The following is a 17,240-nucleotide window of genomic DNA, read 5'->3' as shown; positions in this document are numbered from 1 at the left end:
TGCGGTGTGACACACTGGACGGAGTGCGTAATTTGTTATCTTTGTCCGTCCTCTCTCTCGGATGAGGGAGAGTGTCTTGTGGAAAATGGATGCTGCCCTGGACTGAGAGTGGCATGTTCCAGGTTCGAACCTGGGATCCCTACCGCCTGCTAAGCTGTAATGTGAGTACCGTATCAGGGGTCAAGGAGCGGAATCTGTGCTACCATAAGTGATACTGGATTGTAAATATAGCGGAATACGATGGTGGGGAAACCTCGTATTGACGTATATGAGAAGATTCTTGTAACTACGGGAATACTGATTGAAGCAAGGCCATAGCGGAATACAGCGGTGAAGGAAAACCGCGTCTTGCTGTGTATGGGGATTATTGTGCTAAATACTTAAACTTGGATTTGTGCAAGGCCATAGTGGAATATGGCAGTGAAGGAAAACCGCGTATTGCTGTGTACAGGGATTTAGGTGCTACTCCTGGAACTTTGTTTTCTGCCATTACTTCATGGAATACGGCGGTGAGGCAACCACGTATTTCCGCATTAGGAGAGGAGTTCTTCACCGCTTTGGTTTTAGTTATACTTCATTGTGGACAGGGATCTGTCCTTGGAACTACAAGACCAGTAAGGGAAAACTAGTGGGGACTACTCTTGGTATTGCTGGATACTTTATTTACATCCACAGGGACCTGTTACATTTGCACTGTCCTTAAAATACTGGTATGTATGAGGAATGCATGTTGGATAAACAGCTCTAACGGTATGCGTGAACTCAAACTGTATTAATGTTGTATAGTTCTGTGTTTCAGGAACGGTGCTTGGTCTGGGAGAATTCCAAGGTTTTCATCAGGATCCAAGAAAGGGTTGTATTCCAAGCAAGGTATAGCAAGAACTTAGTGAGACTATAAGAAAGTAGTCGGTATCTTGCATTGTTCACAGTTTGTCTTATTTTGTTGTTACAGGTTCCCTTCCCCCAATGTTCCTTCCCTCTCCTTTCACTCGCCTGATCACTCGAAAATCCTGTGGTACATTGGGGTGTTGGTGGTTTCAGGAGGTGAACCCATTCTTGCTACAACTGGATTCTGCGGAGCATAACCTGACAGCATGACCCTCAAGAACAGTACCTGACCACCTCAACTGCATCCTTCTCAACACCTGCTCCCTCAAAAGACATGCCATGAAGATCTGGGACCTGCTTGACTCCATCTCCCTCATGTTGCCTTCTTCACAGAAACCTGTATAAACTCCACTTCAGCCCAGGACATTGCAACTGCCAACCCTGAGGGATACAAAATCATCCACCAGGACCGTATCAACTGACCGGGAGGAGGCATCACCATCGTACACAAGGACACTCTCTGCCTCACTACCAGCTCCGACTACCACTCACCCAAAATAGAGCATCTCCACTTCCAGATCCAGATCAATCCAAATACCACCCTCTGCGGCAACCTCGTCTACAGATCTTCCAGAACCCACACCCCCTTCAGCCAAGCCATAACAGACTTCATCCTTCACCACCGCTCTCGCCTCAAGGGACTACATCCTCCTCAGTGACCTCAATTTTCACCTGGACAACCTTGAAGATCACAACACCACATCCCTCCTGGAGAACCTCACCACCAATGGACTCAAACAACTGGTCACAATGCCAACCCACTCATCAGGACACACGGTCAACCCCATCTTCACCACACGCAACAACATCTCCGAGGAGTAACACTTCTGAACCACACTGGACTAACCACCACTGTGTCCACTTCTCCTTCACCAAACCCACCATATACCACCATGCCCACTGCATTTCTTGCAGAAGCTGGAACAAGGTCACCAAAGACCAGCTCAACACCTCCATCAGCAAGACCCATCCATGGATGCCAACACCTCAGCACACAACCTCCACCGCTGGATCTATGACTGCACCAACACACATGCTCCCACAGGAAACCATCAGGCAAGTAGCCCTCCAAGAAACACAGCTGATTCTTCCCTGACCTCAAAGAGTCCAGGTGCACCCTCAGACAGTTTGAGAAAAGATGGAGGAGCAGCAAGATCGCGGCACACCACACAGCCTTCAAATCTGCCATCACCACATACCACTGCCTCATCAGCACAACGAAGAAAGCCATTGAGGAAGGCATCAACACCAAAGCACACAACAGCAAAGAACACTTTGCCGTGGTCAAATAATTTGCGAAACCCAACACTAAGACAGAAGACATCTTCCCTTCACAAGACCTCTGCTATAACCTTGCCGCCTTCTTCCACTGCAAGATCAAGGAGATCTATGACAGCTTTGCAACCCAAGACTCATCCCCCCCACCCACAACCACTGCACTCAATGGATCAAGCCCCTAGCAGACCCTGACCAACTGGACCACCCTCACCTTAGATGACACCCTCAGGACCATGAAGAGCATTCACTCCAGAGCGACCTCAGACACCTGCCTTCACCACATCTTCAACAGAGCCAGAAGCTCCATTAAACGCAAACTCTGCTGCACCATCAACTGCTCTATCGAGTCTGCTACCTTCTTTGTGTGCTGAGTATAGACTAATTCATATGGTGAAATAAATAAATTGAAAAATAGATATCTAGTTAACATATGTATTTCTGAAATGGGCACAAGATATGGAATTTAGTAGAAGTCTCCTTTCTTACACCCTGGCTTTCATTTGGAAGTCACAAATGCATTAAACCCCATTTGGCAATTGCAAGTATCCTACTATTCTATGCTTCCACTTCTTCTGATAATGTGGATATGCCTAGTGCCTGCGACATGAAAATGTCCAAAATGCAACATGCATACACCACTTTTTTCCACTCACAACTGCTCAGTGTTTTGCAAAGTAGGTAGTTGTGGATTCTGGGCCTTGGCTAAGCCAGTACCGAGGGAAACTTAGCAAACCTTTACATTTGTGAAAACTAGATACCTAGGGGAATCCAGGATGTGGTGCCTTGTGTGGCTCTCACTTGGTTGTTTCTTCTCAAAATCCCTTTAAACCTCAAACTTTGACAAAAGCACATTCTCCTTAAAGTTCTCTGAAGGAAAAATCTGGAATCTGCAGGGGGGCACAAACATCCTTCCATCAAGAACTCCCCTAAGTCTACCAATACAAAATGGTACTTTGGGGAACCTGCAACAGAAAATGTCCAACAACACAACATGGATATCTGAAATTTTTCCACTCATATATGACTAATTTGTTTGCCAAGTGGGTAGCTGTAGATTTTGGGCATACAAGATGGGGGAACTTGTGTGAATCCCATGAGGTTTTGCTTACCCACAATGCCCTGCAAACCTCAAACTTTGGCTAAAATCACACATTTTCCTTACATTTCTGTGATGGAAACGTGCAGAACCCACAGGAATCCACAAAATTCCTACTACCGGGCATTAACCCACTTGTGCAGGTGAAAACGCTGCCCCACTTGTGTGACTGGACATAGTTTCCCGCAGCAGGAACTGATCGAACCAAGGTCAATGGGAGTCACATGCGTGGGGACTTCAATTGACCTTAATTTGATCTGTTCCTGCTGGTGGCACTTGGCTGAATCACACAAGTGGCACAGAGTTTTTATTGGAACAAGTGGAGCAATGCTAGATCACAGAAATGTTGTTGATTCCTGCAGATTCTGAAAGTCAACCAGGCGAAGGCATATTGATGCTGGGCCAAATATTCAGGCAGCTCTCACTCTCAGGTTTTCTACAGCAGCAAATCCATTTCGAAGGACATCACAGAGAAGGTGTCTGGCCTTGTGGAGCCCTGTTGAGATGCAGCTTTCAGCCTATCCCCGCTGGTGGAATCCGAGCTTCAAAAAAGTAACTAAGGTAGAGGGAGAAATCTTTTCCTGGTGAAGGAGCCAAAGGTATCTGGGTGGAGACTCAGAGGGAGTTTCTTGGTGCAAATTTGAAATTTCTCCTCCTTGGAGCTTTTCCGCCAAAAGTCAATAGTTTCAAAATCACTTCCTCTTATGTGCTCTAACATCCCGGAACCCATTTCTGCCTTATACTGCTGCTGAGGAAGGAGTTTTGGCTTCCAGAAGGTAAAACTTCTAAGCAAGTTGATTCTGATCTCTGTATCTGCCCCATGCTTTATTGCGGTTCCCTTAGCTTGTGTCTAGATACTGGTTAAACTTTTTTCTGGGTGCTAGATTTATTCAAAATTTTGAACATTTGAAAACCCTTTAGTTCCACTTATTGGATTTGTATCATTTTGTTGTAATTCTGTTCATAAAAATATTGTCTATTTATATGAATTGGAATGGGTCTTTATTGTACTTTCCACTTTATAACAGTTTTTTGGTACTTCTAACTGCTTTACACATTTTCTTAAATTAAGCTTATCTACTCTGTGCCATGGCTACCGGTGGTTGAGCTCAGGATTTAATTACTGAAATCTTTACTGGACCTAACAAGAATAGTGGCATTATTGTGGTGGACTATTATCAACCCCAACTAATAATACACATTCTCACAGGATGTAAATTAATAATTGGTGGATGAACTGTTGAGGATTGTTTGAGAAGTTAGGTCTATGAGGACATGATGATGATGTGAATGATGTTACAGAAGCGTTATAGAGATCACTAACGACTTTTATGATGGGATATGGTACAAACGTGAGAATATGAATATGGCCAGAAATCAGAAGGTCAGGCTTACTATACTGAAGATTGAAATAAACTCATTATTTTCACTTTGAGGAGATTGAGATCAAAGAGGGTTTAGAGGGTTGAGACTGTGGAAATGAGATAGCCAAGCCTTGGAAACCTTGGCAGAAGGAGTAGGGGAAAGTCAGAATGAAAGATTTCCTCTTTTGAAAAGAATATTCATGGGGTCTTTGACAGTCCAATAGGCCCTGGAAGACAAGCTGTGGTATTAGCAATTTTGGTCAAGGTAGAAATGCTTTAACCACTCGCATGCTAATGACAAGGTGAACTCGTCATGTATAATGGGATTTACAAATATGCAGCACAGCACGGGAAAACCCCTTAGCAGCCAAGTGGTTAAAGGCATGAAGGGTGTGGGTTTAGAGAGGCCTGCTTTAGCTGGACCACCAGCCGATGTCTAGGCCTTTGCAATGGAGCCAGGACTTCTAAATACAAGGGGGCCGAAGTATGGCAAGTATTACATGTAATGAAGCTGCATAGTTGCCCTTTTAGTAACTATGTATCCTCAGACATAAAGAAAGTATATATGTCCTCATTGCACTGTGCTGACAAGGTTAGTGGCACAGCGCATCTCTTTGCTGTGCCTCATCTTTGCCTGTTTTTTTGGGGGGAGAGAAGAATGCATTCTTAATGTCCCAAGGGGGATATTTGCAGTAATTATACACTGACCACAGATAAAAAGGAATAAATAAGTCTTTAGTTATTCAATTCTTCAAAAGATTTTTCACTTTTTTTCAAACCTTTGGTATCTGCAGTGAATCAGATATACTGTCCAATAAACATAGAATACATAGACTGTAATTATACAAAGTGTGTAGGTCATGACTGGTGACTAAGTGTTACAAGTGACGATACATAAATACATAAAATACAGAACTTTTTTCAGATTATCCAATATGCGGCGCAATAGTCACAAGAGGATTTGAATTGTTCCTATTGTTCAGTTGTACTTTGTGCGAACTGGTATGTGACATATAACGTCGATGTTTCGACCCTGGGTGATGTACTGATTTATGCGCATCTTAGGCTAGACGCCGAGTTGCGAGTGGCTTAATATACCGACCGAGAAGACTAATACTTGGAATTAAAAAGAAGGTTTTGGACTACAGATATAACGACCGTGTTTGCTCTTCCATTTGGAAGATTCAAACATAAAAAAGACTCTGTGACAATTTTTATAAGCCACTAGCGAATTGTTAAGAGGGAACATCACAGTTTCAAGGATATTCCCCCTTTAAAGATCACGTACCCTTCTAAAAATCTACTGTAGAATACGACAATTGTCAACTGCCCTGACGAAGTCCTTAAGCTTATTAGCAGGACGAAACACGTGTTGGCAAGAAATTGTAGACTAAGAAGTAAATCTGAAGAACTGTGCATTGTGACTGCTTACCAACCACTGAAGAAAATAAAGAAGATTATAAAATTTGAAAATACTGGACTGATTAATAATATTTTTCTGATTGAACTTTAGTTACACCCTTCTATTAGTTTTGCTCAGGTTGAGAATCATTGATTTTTCTGTGTAATAGTCATACTTTGTATGCCTGTTTGACTACAACTGTTTGACAAGGGTTGTATCTCCACCTTATGAGCATTAACAAGGTTCTTTTAATAGGTTGAATTTTGATAACTAAACACTATCTATTGCGCAGATAATTCCCTCTTGTCAATTTTTGTCTTAAACATAGAATACATAGACTGTGATTATACAAAGTGTGTAGGTCGTGACTGGTGACTAAGTGTTACAAGTGACGATACATAAATACATAAAATACAGAACTTTTTTCAGATTATCCAATATGCGGCGCAATAGTCACAAGGGGATTTGAATTGTTCCTATTGTTCAGTTGTACTTTGTGCGAACTGGTATGTGACATATAACGTCGATGTTTCGACCCTTGGTGATGTACTGATTTATGCGCATCTGAGGCGGGTCTTCATCAGGACTTGAAGGAGGTTGGACAGCCGTATTGTTAGGTGTATGATTCGCCTGGTCTTCTAATGTGGGTGGTGCATGTTAGCCGACACGCGCCTGGGATACTCAATGGTTCTTCGCTTCGTTTTCTAGGCAGTCAAGGAAAACGAAGCGAAGAAGTCAGGCGCATCACCCTGCGCTCTTGAGCAATCGCCAAGACGCAGACCCCCAAATATGTTGCACCGGCTGGTGCAGATTTTTCAACATGGAATATTAAGAACCATTCATTCATTCATTCATGAATGGGGAGTTATTCCTTATTTGCGATTAGCAATTTGCTAATCGCAAATAAGGAGGCTGTAGGAATCGCAATTTATTTTGCGATTTCTACATGAATCCCGATTTGCAAGTCCTTAATAGCGATTCATTAATAATCGCTATTAAGGACTCGCAAATCGGGACATTGATGAATCTGGGGGTATGTATTCTATGTTTATTGGACAGTATATCTGATTCACTGCAGAAACCAAAGTTTTGAAACAAAGTGAAAAATCTTTTGAAAAATGTAATAACTAAAGACTTGTTTATTCCTTTTTATCTGTGGTCAGTGTATAATTATTGCAAATATCCCCCTTGGGACATCAAGAATACATTCATGTATTAAGTACTATGATGATTTGAATAGTTCTTTTCCGACAGAACCATTGTTTTTTGTTTAATTACCCGCCCAGGTTCTGAGGTTTACAGGGTTACCCCATTACACTTAATGGTGTTCTCTTGTGGGGTCCCGGCCACCATATGGCCCTGTACTTGGAGTTCAGTCTGCAGACTCTGCTGTGACTGCACAGCACCTCTTGTGTGACACCACATCTCCCTCTTTTGTGCTGCCCTTCTCTCTTCTGCCGCACCTACTACATTGTAAGCTGGGAAACTATTGTAAAAAATAGTCATGTAACTATAAACAATATGGTTATCCATACAATTTATATTTTAAGAGCATAAACATATTAAGTGCACCTAATGAGAAAATTTAAAATATGTAAATTATTAATAAATTCTGACTTCATTCACATCAAGGAAGCAGGGTCAAGGGTGTGGGCTCTAGTAGTAATGTCTGTGTGTATCATTTTCCTCGGGTGGCATCTCTTTCCCTATTCTTTTCAATTGGTAGTGCTGACTAATGTAGATGGAAATCTACTCCAACCATTTGTAGAACTACAGGGCATATAAACAAGGGCTTTATCTCCGCTTTTTTGGCTTTAAAAGCCAAAGAAGTGGAGATAAAAATATCACCCTATCAACAACAGGGTGCTAACATGCAAAATCGCTTGTTAGCACCCTTTTTTACTACACTACCCTTTGCATCTCTAGTGAGATGCAAAGTGGGCGTTCCAGTGCAAAATAATAGGAGAAATGTTGCTAAGTGACATTTCCCCTATTATTAAGCTTCACTCTAACCCTGTTAGAGACAAAAAAAGCAGAGCTAACCACGGTTAACGTTACTATTTTACGTCTGCTCATTTTCAGACTTATCCATGTAATCCAATGAGAGGTGGATTACATGGCTAAGTCCACCATAGGGATAGGATATCCCTATCCTTGTAGTTTTATCGCTGCATTACTAGCGATAACCTCCCAAAATGCCGCTATCACTGGATTTTTTATTGCCTAGGCGGTTAGCGTTGTTAATAACACGATAACCAGGTAATATTATCCAGCGATAGCGGGCGTTAAAAAAATTAACATTTGCGCCCTTAGCGTTCATTTTCCCTGTTCCTTGTTAATATGCCCATACATTTGTTGGATTTGCACCTAGAATACTCCCCTAAAGTTACTAGTAGTATTTGTAAAGTCACATTTTGAGTCATATATCTCCACTCCTTCATGTAAAGAGAAGTGGGGACTACTAGTAATCGTAAATCATGGTTCTTGTTTGCTGAATTGCATTTAGGTGGAGATACACACTTAGATGTCGATAAAAGTCTAGGTGTAAGGGCATTTCCACCAAATTGGGCCCTTAGTGATTTTGGTAAACTCAACTATATTTAGGTGTGAAAGAATGTACAAATTAGAAATCTGACCATCATTAACATGTATAAAACATGGAAAGGATTATGCAATAAGACATTTGTAGCATTCACATACACAAACAGTAACTGAACCCCTTGGAAATTGGTACATAAATACATTTCAAATGCTTAAGTTTTAAAAACGTATCCTCTACGTTTTTCACTTTGATTATTTCTTAATGTCTGCTGACAATCTAAAGCTTGTTGGCAGAGATGCATTCACAAAGCCAAAATTATTTGCCAAGTTTCTCCAGCTTATGATTTATTTGGAAGAACTCACCCAGGCAGACCTCCAGCCTCCATTACATTTGCCAAAGTCACATCATTGGACCAGACATCATATTGCCATTTGCGAAGTCCCAAGACTCCACATAGTACCCTGCCAGTATGCAGACCCACTCTCATGTTGAGGTCAACTTCAGTGGCTTCAGCTACCGACCTGGAAAGGAAGTGAAGATCGTTTTTGTAAAAAGAAATACAATTGTATTGTATTTGTTGTCTGTAACGGGAACACCATCAATTATTTGAGTCATTCTTGTGTCATCACCAAAATTCATCATTGGCCGGTAGGATTGCCTAAAGATGTGTCCTGCCAATGCAGCTATAATATCAGTCTGTATTATCAAATATTGGCAATCTTACATCATCAATGTTTGTTTATGTTATCTTCAAATAATTAATGGATTTATGAATACACTAACAGTCAATGGGTGACTGAATTACCTGATGAGTAAAATGATGAATAAATGGATAAATGTAAGATCAAAAAAATGGAAAATGTATTTGTACTGTGCAACTTTGCAGACATGGGACAACATTTTCAAACAAAATAATTGTCGGAGGCATCAGGTGACATCTGTATAAAATTGCATGCCAAATCTGCAAAAATCGTAAATTTCTCAATTTGCCTAACCCACAGTCTTACAAATATGGTTAAATGCAACTCGTCTATGAAATTGTTCACATACTCCATGAACTCTCTAGAAACATTTGCCAGTATGGGCTGACGTAAAGACCCTAAGGTCAGACTCCATTTTGAGCGGATGTATGACAGTACAACGTGTACTGTTACAACGCGTACCGTTACGACGCAGGTTTTACAACGCAAGCCTTTACAACGAATTGCGTTGGGGGGCGCTGGATAGTGAATAGTTTAATTTACTATTCCAACTCCAGTCCCCGTGGATAGTAGGCAAGGTGTTGGATAGTAAATTAAACTATTCCCTATCCTAAAGCGCCCTCCAGCGAAAGTCGTTGTAACGACTTTCGTTGTAAATCCTGCATTGCAACGGTACAGCGTTGTAACGGTTCCGTTGTAAAGGATGTTCCCCTTTTGAGCAGACCTAGACCCCATTTTCTGCCTGATCATTGGACCATCAGATTTGATCTAGATAATTACTGTCCTTATCTTTCAAGAACCTGTGAAAGTCTCAAGTTATGCAGAAAATGACATTGATAAAACAACTAATGCAACATAAGCCTGGGTCAGGTGCCTTGCTATCTATATTTCAAGGACAGATAGCAGACATATTATAAATAATTTAGTCTGAATTTACAGATTTCTACCATATTGGATTATACTAGCGCACTTAAGACTAGCATATTGATGCAAATACGTTATGTTAGAAATTTTATGAAAATTCACCAAAAATTCACCACGAAAGATAAGATCTTTAGCCAATTGTAACACCCCCAACATTTTTGCTGAATGTTACTGGTGGTAACTGACTCTGACTGACCCTAGGCTCTGCCTAACCAGGCCCAGGGCCAGTGCAATGCTGAAAGAGACACATTTACAATACAGTGAAAACACCTACATTCACTAGGGAACACTATGGTATGGGATACCCCTTTGATTGGCATGACCTACCCCCTGGGGCCCTAGTGCATATTAGGGAAGGGGGATTGAAACTACCTAGCAGTCCCTAGTATAAATAGGGCATGGCAGTTTGGAGACCAGCAGCTTTTCTGCACTTACATGTGTGCACTGCTGAAGCCTGAGGTCAGTTTAAAAGCAGCCCGACAGCAGGACTGCTTTTAAAAAGTAAATTGTGCTCAAACTCGACTTTGGGGTCCGGGGCAATTAAAATGGATAACCTACAATGTTTTGGCATATTAGGAACACCACGGATTTCCCCTTTGTGTCCCAGGGGTGGGGGGTCAGGTATTTATAAGGTAGACCCTTATAAAATGAATTTTATATGCCCTGGGTTAAGTGATATTTCACATTTCACTTCCCACATTGTGATAAAGTGCTGCCCAAATTCGACGCTGATGCTAGGAGCACTGTGGAGGAAGGTTCTGCAAAATTTCTACAGATCCAGAACCCCTAAAGTCTCCCCTAGTCGTCCCATGGGGAAGGGGGTCCTGTAGATGTAAGCAACGTACTTGTAAAATATGTTTTGTACGTCCTGGTGCTGGAAAAATGTCCCAAGTCATTTTTCCCATTGCAAATCTTCTGCCAAATAGGATAGCATAGCAGGAAGTTATTAACTAATAACTCTTGATAGGAGAGGGCTAGAAGTAACATTCAAAGTATTCCCGAATGGTATTAATAAACTCAAGAAGAAGATATGGTTGTATTTCTCCTAAAGTGTACCATACAAGAAGTTATAAGACTTTCTTGGCTGTCCAGATTCAGCCTTCCAGTGGTCTGTCCTGATTGGTCAGAGTTAAGTGGATTAGCCAGGCTGCCTTGAAGAGGTGATGAAGAGCCCCTGGGGTTATCCAGCTCGGCTGAGAGGGCAGTGTGCGGCTACACAGGAATGCCAGAGCAGGGGGAGGAGTATTAAACCATGGTCTTTAAAGAGAAGAGGAGGCCTTAGTGTCATTTACAACTCTAAACCTTTCGCCTCAGCCAGACCTAGGCTTATGGAAGGAATGCACAGATGCAAGAGGGAGAGTTTATGAAAATTAGCCATCCTAGGGGTGTGTTTAGCCAGCTCTTACTTCGCTTCTGGAAAATCAGCCATTAAGAATTTGGAGAATTTGGTACACTCTGGGACAAAATAATGCCACACTCTACAGGATGTGGTCATATTCTTGGGAGTTGCCCTGATCCCATTAGTCAGCAGTGACCTCCTGCTTGACCCAGAGAACTTGGAACAAGTATCTGAGAGGGTCAGAGACTCTCAGATCTGCTGCTTGAAACTTAAGAAAGCAAGGCGTTGCCATGCTGAGAAGTTGGGGTGCAAAATTCTAAGGCCTGCCCTCTGAGGACCGCACCAGATAACTACAGCCCTGTGGATTACCTTGCTGTAAATGAACTAAAGAGTGGAGTCCCTGGAAGCTACAGGTTAACAGAGCTCACCTTGAACATTACAACAAAGGATCCTCAACCTGGAGAACGACCAGTGAATTTGACCTTTCAGTACAGTGAACTAAGATTATATAAATCCTCTAAATTGACTTTGAACAAAACTTTTGAGTTTGATTTTTGGAATTTGGACAAAACAAAGGAACCATGGAGCTGGACCTGGCTAAACTGCCCCAGTTCAGGATGGCTGATCTTAGGGTACAGTGTAGGCTTAGGGGGCTGCCTGCTTCCAACACGATTAGGAAGGCAGGGTTACTTAAGTCCCTACAGGCCTGAGCTGGGATTCAAGGGGGATGGAGGGTGTTCCCCCAACCTCACCCAGGAGGAGGGTGGGGATGGTGCCTTTTCCATTATCTCTAATGTTAGCCCTATTATTCCAGATGGCAGGAGTGGGATATGATCCCTTACTCAGGAACCACCACTGTCCCTTGCAGAGAGACAGCTTGAGGCTCAATTAGCTTTGATTGCCTTGGAGAAGGAAACATTGGAATTGGCTAAGAAGAGATGGGAGAGGGGGAATGCGTTCAAAAGAAATGGTGACAGTGAAAATGATGAAGATTTTGAAATGTCCAGGAGTGGTGCATTTAATCCAAAACTTCTCATAGTTATAGTGCACAAGTACATACAGGGGGATGACATTGACAGGTGGCTAGCAGCTTTTGAGAGTGCCCTTAGAATGAGGAGGGCCCACTCTAGGTATTGGGGTGCACTCCTGTGGGAGTTGATTCCAGTAGCTGGGTGATAAAGGTTCCTGACCCTGAAGGAAGAGGATGCAGAATCATACCAGCAGATGAAGTCATGCTTAGCAAGATATTTGGTCTGACTCCAGAGCAGTGCAGGGTCAAGTTTAGAGGCAACCAGAAATTGAGTTCAAAGTCTTGGGTAGACTTTGTGGACATTTCAGCGAAGGCACTGGAAGGCTGGATTGTTGTTAATAAAGTTGACACCTATGAGGGATTGTATAATTTGTTTTTGAAAGAACATATTTTGACTCGTTGTGCAGAAGAGAAGTTCCGCCAGTATCTAGTGGACTCGAAGCTGACAGACCCCAGAGAGCTGGGGGAAGCAGCTTATGAGTAGTTGAGAACCCTTGTTTCCATTCAGCTCCAGGGGAGTGACCAGATGAAAGGGGGACAGGTCCTTCCCCAAGGGAAAGCACAAGGGAAGGAAGGTCAAAACCAGAAGGAGTCCTCCAAAGACCCACAAAAACCTGCACCAGGAGGGGGTGGCAAGGCCAACCCAAATTCAAATGGAGGCGGTATCAGGGAAAGAATGGTAGGTTCTTTGACCCGCAAAACACACAAGATGATGGACGGAATGTTGCACATTGGAAAAACATTGACCCCCCAGTCACAGATCTGGGTTTAATCCATTGTTATTTTGCTCACCATGCCACCCCAGTTTAGACATGCCCATATGCAAATCAGTCTTGACCCTGCGTCTCATGGGAACAGTTTAGCCCAAACTGCCAAACCATGTCTTCCCTGGACTGGAATCAAGCATCCTAGGACCGGTTTCTGGCTATCAGCCGTTATCAGCCAGGATAGCTTGACTCCAGTGGCGCAGTGAGCATGGGACCCACGTCTGGGCATACCCTTCCCACATAGGGCGAACAGTAAAACACACAAGATGATGGACGGAATGTTGCACATTGGCAAAACATTCACCCCAGTCACAGATCTGGATTTAATCCATTGTTATTTTGCTCACCACACCACCCCAGTTCAGACATGGCCATATGCAAATCAGTCTTGACCCTGTGCCTCATGGGAACAGTCCAGCCCGAACTGCCAAGCCATGTCTTCCCTGGACTGTAATCAAGCATCCTAGGACCAGTTTCCGGCTATCAGCCGTTATCAGCCAGGATAGCTTGACTCCAGAAGCGCAGTGAGCACGGGACCCATGTCTGTGCATACCCTTCCCACATAGGGAGAACAGCAAAACACACAAGATGATGGACGGAATGTTGCACATTGGCAAAACCTTCACCCCAGTCACAGATCTGGGTTTAATCCATTGTTATTTTGCTCACCACGCCACACCAGTTCAGACATGGCCATATGCAAATCAGTCTTGACCCTGTGCCTCATGGGAACAGTCCAGCCCGAACTGACAAGCCATGTCTTCCCTGGACCGTAATCAAGCATCCTAGGACCAGTTTCTGGCTATCAGCCATCATCAGCCAGGATAGCTTGACTCCAGTGGCGTAGTGAGCACGGGACCCACATCTGGGCATACCCTTCCCACATAGGGCGAACAGCAAAACACACAAGTTGATGGATGGAATGATGCACATTGGCAAAACATTCACCCCCAGTCACAGAGTTGGGTTTAATCCATCGTTATTTTGTTCACCACGCCACCCCAGTTCAGACATGGCCATATGCAAATCAGTCTTGACCCTGTGCCTCATGGGAACAGTCCAGCCCGAACTGCAAAGCCATATCTTCCCTGGACCGGAATCAAGCATCTTAGGACCTGTTTCTGGCTATCAGCCGTCATCAGCCAGGATAGCTTGACTCCAGTGGCGTAGTGAGCACGGGTCCCACCTCTGGGCATACCCTTCCCAAATAGGGAGAACAGCAAAACACACAAGATGAGGGACGGAATGTTGCACATTGGCAAAACATTAACCCCCAGTCACAGTTCTGGGATTAATCCATCGTTATTTTGCTCACCACGCCACCCCAGTTCAGACATTGCCATATGCCAATCAGTCTTGACCCTGTGCCTCATGGGAACAGTCCAACCCGAACTGCTAAGCCATGTCATCACTGGACTGGAATCAAGCATCCTAGGATGGGTTTCTGGCTATCAGCCATCATCAGCCAGGATAGTTTGACTCCAGTGGCGTAGTGAGCACGGGACCCACGTCTGGGCATACCCTTCCCACATAGGGCGAACAGCAAAACACACAAGATGATGGACGGAATGTTGCACGTTGGCAAAACATTTACCCCCAGTCACAGATCTGGGTTTAATCCATTATTATTTTGCTCACCACGCCACCCCAGTTCAAACATGGCCATATCCAAATCAGTTTTGACCCTGTGCCTCATGGAAACAGTCCAGCCCGAACTGCCAAGCCATGTCTTCCCCAGACCGGATGAAGCATCCTAGGACCGGTTTCTGGCTATCAGCCGTCATCAGCCAGGATAGCTTGACTCCAGTGGCGTAGTGAGCACAGGACCCACGCCTGGGCATACCCTTCCCACATAGGGAGAACATCAAAACACACAAGATGATAGACAGAATGTTGCACATAGGCAAAATATTCACCCCCAGTCACAGATCTGGGTGTAATCCATTGTTATTTTGCTCACGACGCCACCCCAGTTCAGACATGGCTATCTGCAAATCAGTCATGACCCGGTGCCTCATGGGAACAGCCCAACCCGAACTGCCAAGCCATGTGTTTGCTTCTGAGTTTCCAAACACAAGCACACATAGGAATGTAAAACTGGATTCCCCGTTTATTGAAGGGCTACTTGTCCAGTATTAGCTGGGTACACACTCTTTCCACATCCGGAAAATCAACCAATCACCATTGTTGTATGTGTACATGTAATGTTAGCACAGTCTCCTTAAACTGGAAATTCATTCAGTATGTACTACAAACCATGAACACTAGACAATCTCTAGCAGGTCCAGTAGAAGAGGGGCAGGTTTCCGTACAAGTAATCTGCCCACAGGCGATAATCACTATCATGGGAAAGATGCTCACTGAGCGTGACAAAATAGGCAAAGGCTTTCCCTCTTACGACACCTAGACAAGCATAGAATCCTGACTTTGGGCCTAATTAGGAGTTTGGCAGTCCAAGGACTGCCAGGCTCACGGTGTGCAGTAGTGGTGGTCCAGCCACCACCGCTGGGTGGTCATACTGCCCAATTACAACTTGGGTGGTTGGACCACCATGGGATTGCTGATGCCGCCAGGGAACCACCACATCCTGGCGGTGGCGCAGTGGTCTCGAGGCCACAATAGGCTTGTCGTGTCCCCCGCGGTCCCTCCAAGCACATTATCAGTTTCCTGTCCACCAGTTTTCATAGGAATTCCCTCCTCCGTGGAAACCATGGCGGTGAGGAAACAAAGGGTGCCTCAGTCCATGTGGATGCACACAATGGAGCACAACATGTGCCCCCTGTGCACACGCACCACCAGTTCCTGCAAGGCATGTGTTTTACAGTCTATGCCATACAGGAACCTTTTCTGGCATTCCCATTGTGGAGCCTTTTTCAAAGGCACCGCCACCTTTGATAGAGGCACCGCTGCTGAACCGCCACACCACCCGCCTGATAGACCACTTTTAAGTTGTAATCTGGAAGGCAGGTGGCAGTGAGTCTCGGTGGTGCAGGACCGTGGCCGTGATGGCCTGCCTACTTCCGCACCGTTAAAACTTATAACCGGGCCTTATATGTCTTCCCCTTGCAATGGTGCCACCCAAAGAGTACAAGGCCTGCGAAAATATATTCTCATGCAATTATGATGCAAGGTGCAATACTGGGTGGTTCTGCTGGGACAACTTACCATACAATATTCTCACAATACACAGAGATGAGCCTTGGATTCAACAACAATAATCTTTGCCTCAGAACTGGTAGTGCGGCAAAGAGCAGTCAGGGATTTCTGGAGAAACATGTGTTAAGCATTTTACAGTACCATTATGGTGCATAAGTAATTGTGGCTACTCAAAAGAAACTTACACCAATTTATAAAAAATAGAGCTTATTTTTATATAAATATACACACCAACATGAACTTTGTATCATACAAACAACTGGAATTCTGGATTTGTGAAGTGTTAAAAAAATAAACGCTGTAAATCTTTCAAACTGGTACCATTGAAATGAATTGGGGAAAACACAGGTGACACTAGGTCTCTTGTAGGGTGAGTTCAGACAAGCCCTCTGGAGGATAAGGTCATGTGGTTCCCTAGACAAATTGTCAACAGTCGTTACTTTGTTACCTTGCCTAAGGAGTCTGGGTGCAGAGGTGACTTGGCTGTCTTTGGAACTGAACGGGATCCGCAGGAGCTGTCAAACTTGTAGCACTTGATAAAACCACACTTGGAGATGGAGTTCCACTCTACCCACGGAGAGTAGAGGCCTTTGAGGTCCTAGGACCTGGGTTCAACAGCTGGATTTCTTCTACCTCACATGGCAGCTCTGGGTTCAGGAGTAGATGACAGCTGTCAATCCCTTGGGCAGGTCACTCCAAAGATGCTTTACTGCACACTAGACCACTCCAACTTCAGGATGCGGAAACACAGCA

General features: G+C 43.9%; 1 protein-coding gene across 3 annotated transcripts in view; it reads right to left on the bottom strand.

The window, feature by feature from the left end:
- ADCY1 (adenylate cyclase 1) overlaps nt 1-17,240 on the bottom strand; it is a 1,411,272-nt gene that overhangs the window by 488,823 nt on the left and 905,209 nt on the right. For all 3 annotated transcript variants that reach the window (XM_078685844.1, XM_078685845.1, XM_078685846.1), the window contains one exon: nt 8,933-9,091. In XM_078685844.1, the coding sequence (XP_078541970.1) occupies nt 8,933-9,091 (159 nt within the window). The remainder of the gene's footprint in view (nt 1-8,932; nt 9,092-17,240) is intronic.

This window comes from Lissotriton helveticus, chromosome 4_1 (genome assembly GCF_964261635.1).
Source record: "Lissotriton helveticus chromosome 4_1, aLisHel1.1, whole genome shotgun sequence".
Classification (NCBI taxonomy): domain Eukaryota; kingdom Metazoa; phylum Chordata; class Amphibia; order Caudata; family Salamandridae; genus Lissotriton; species Lissotriton helveticus.
The sequence above is the reverse complement of the archived record's forward strand: the minus strand, read 5'-3'. Positions and strand labels throughout refer to the sequence as shown.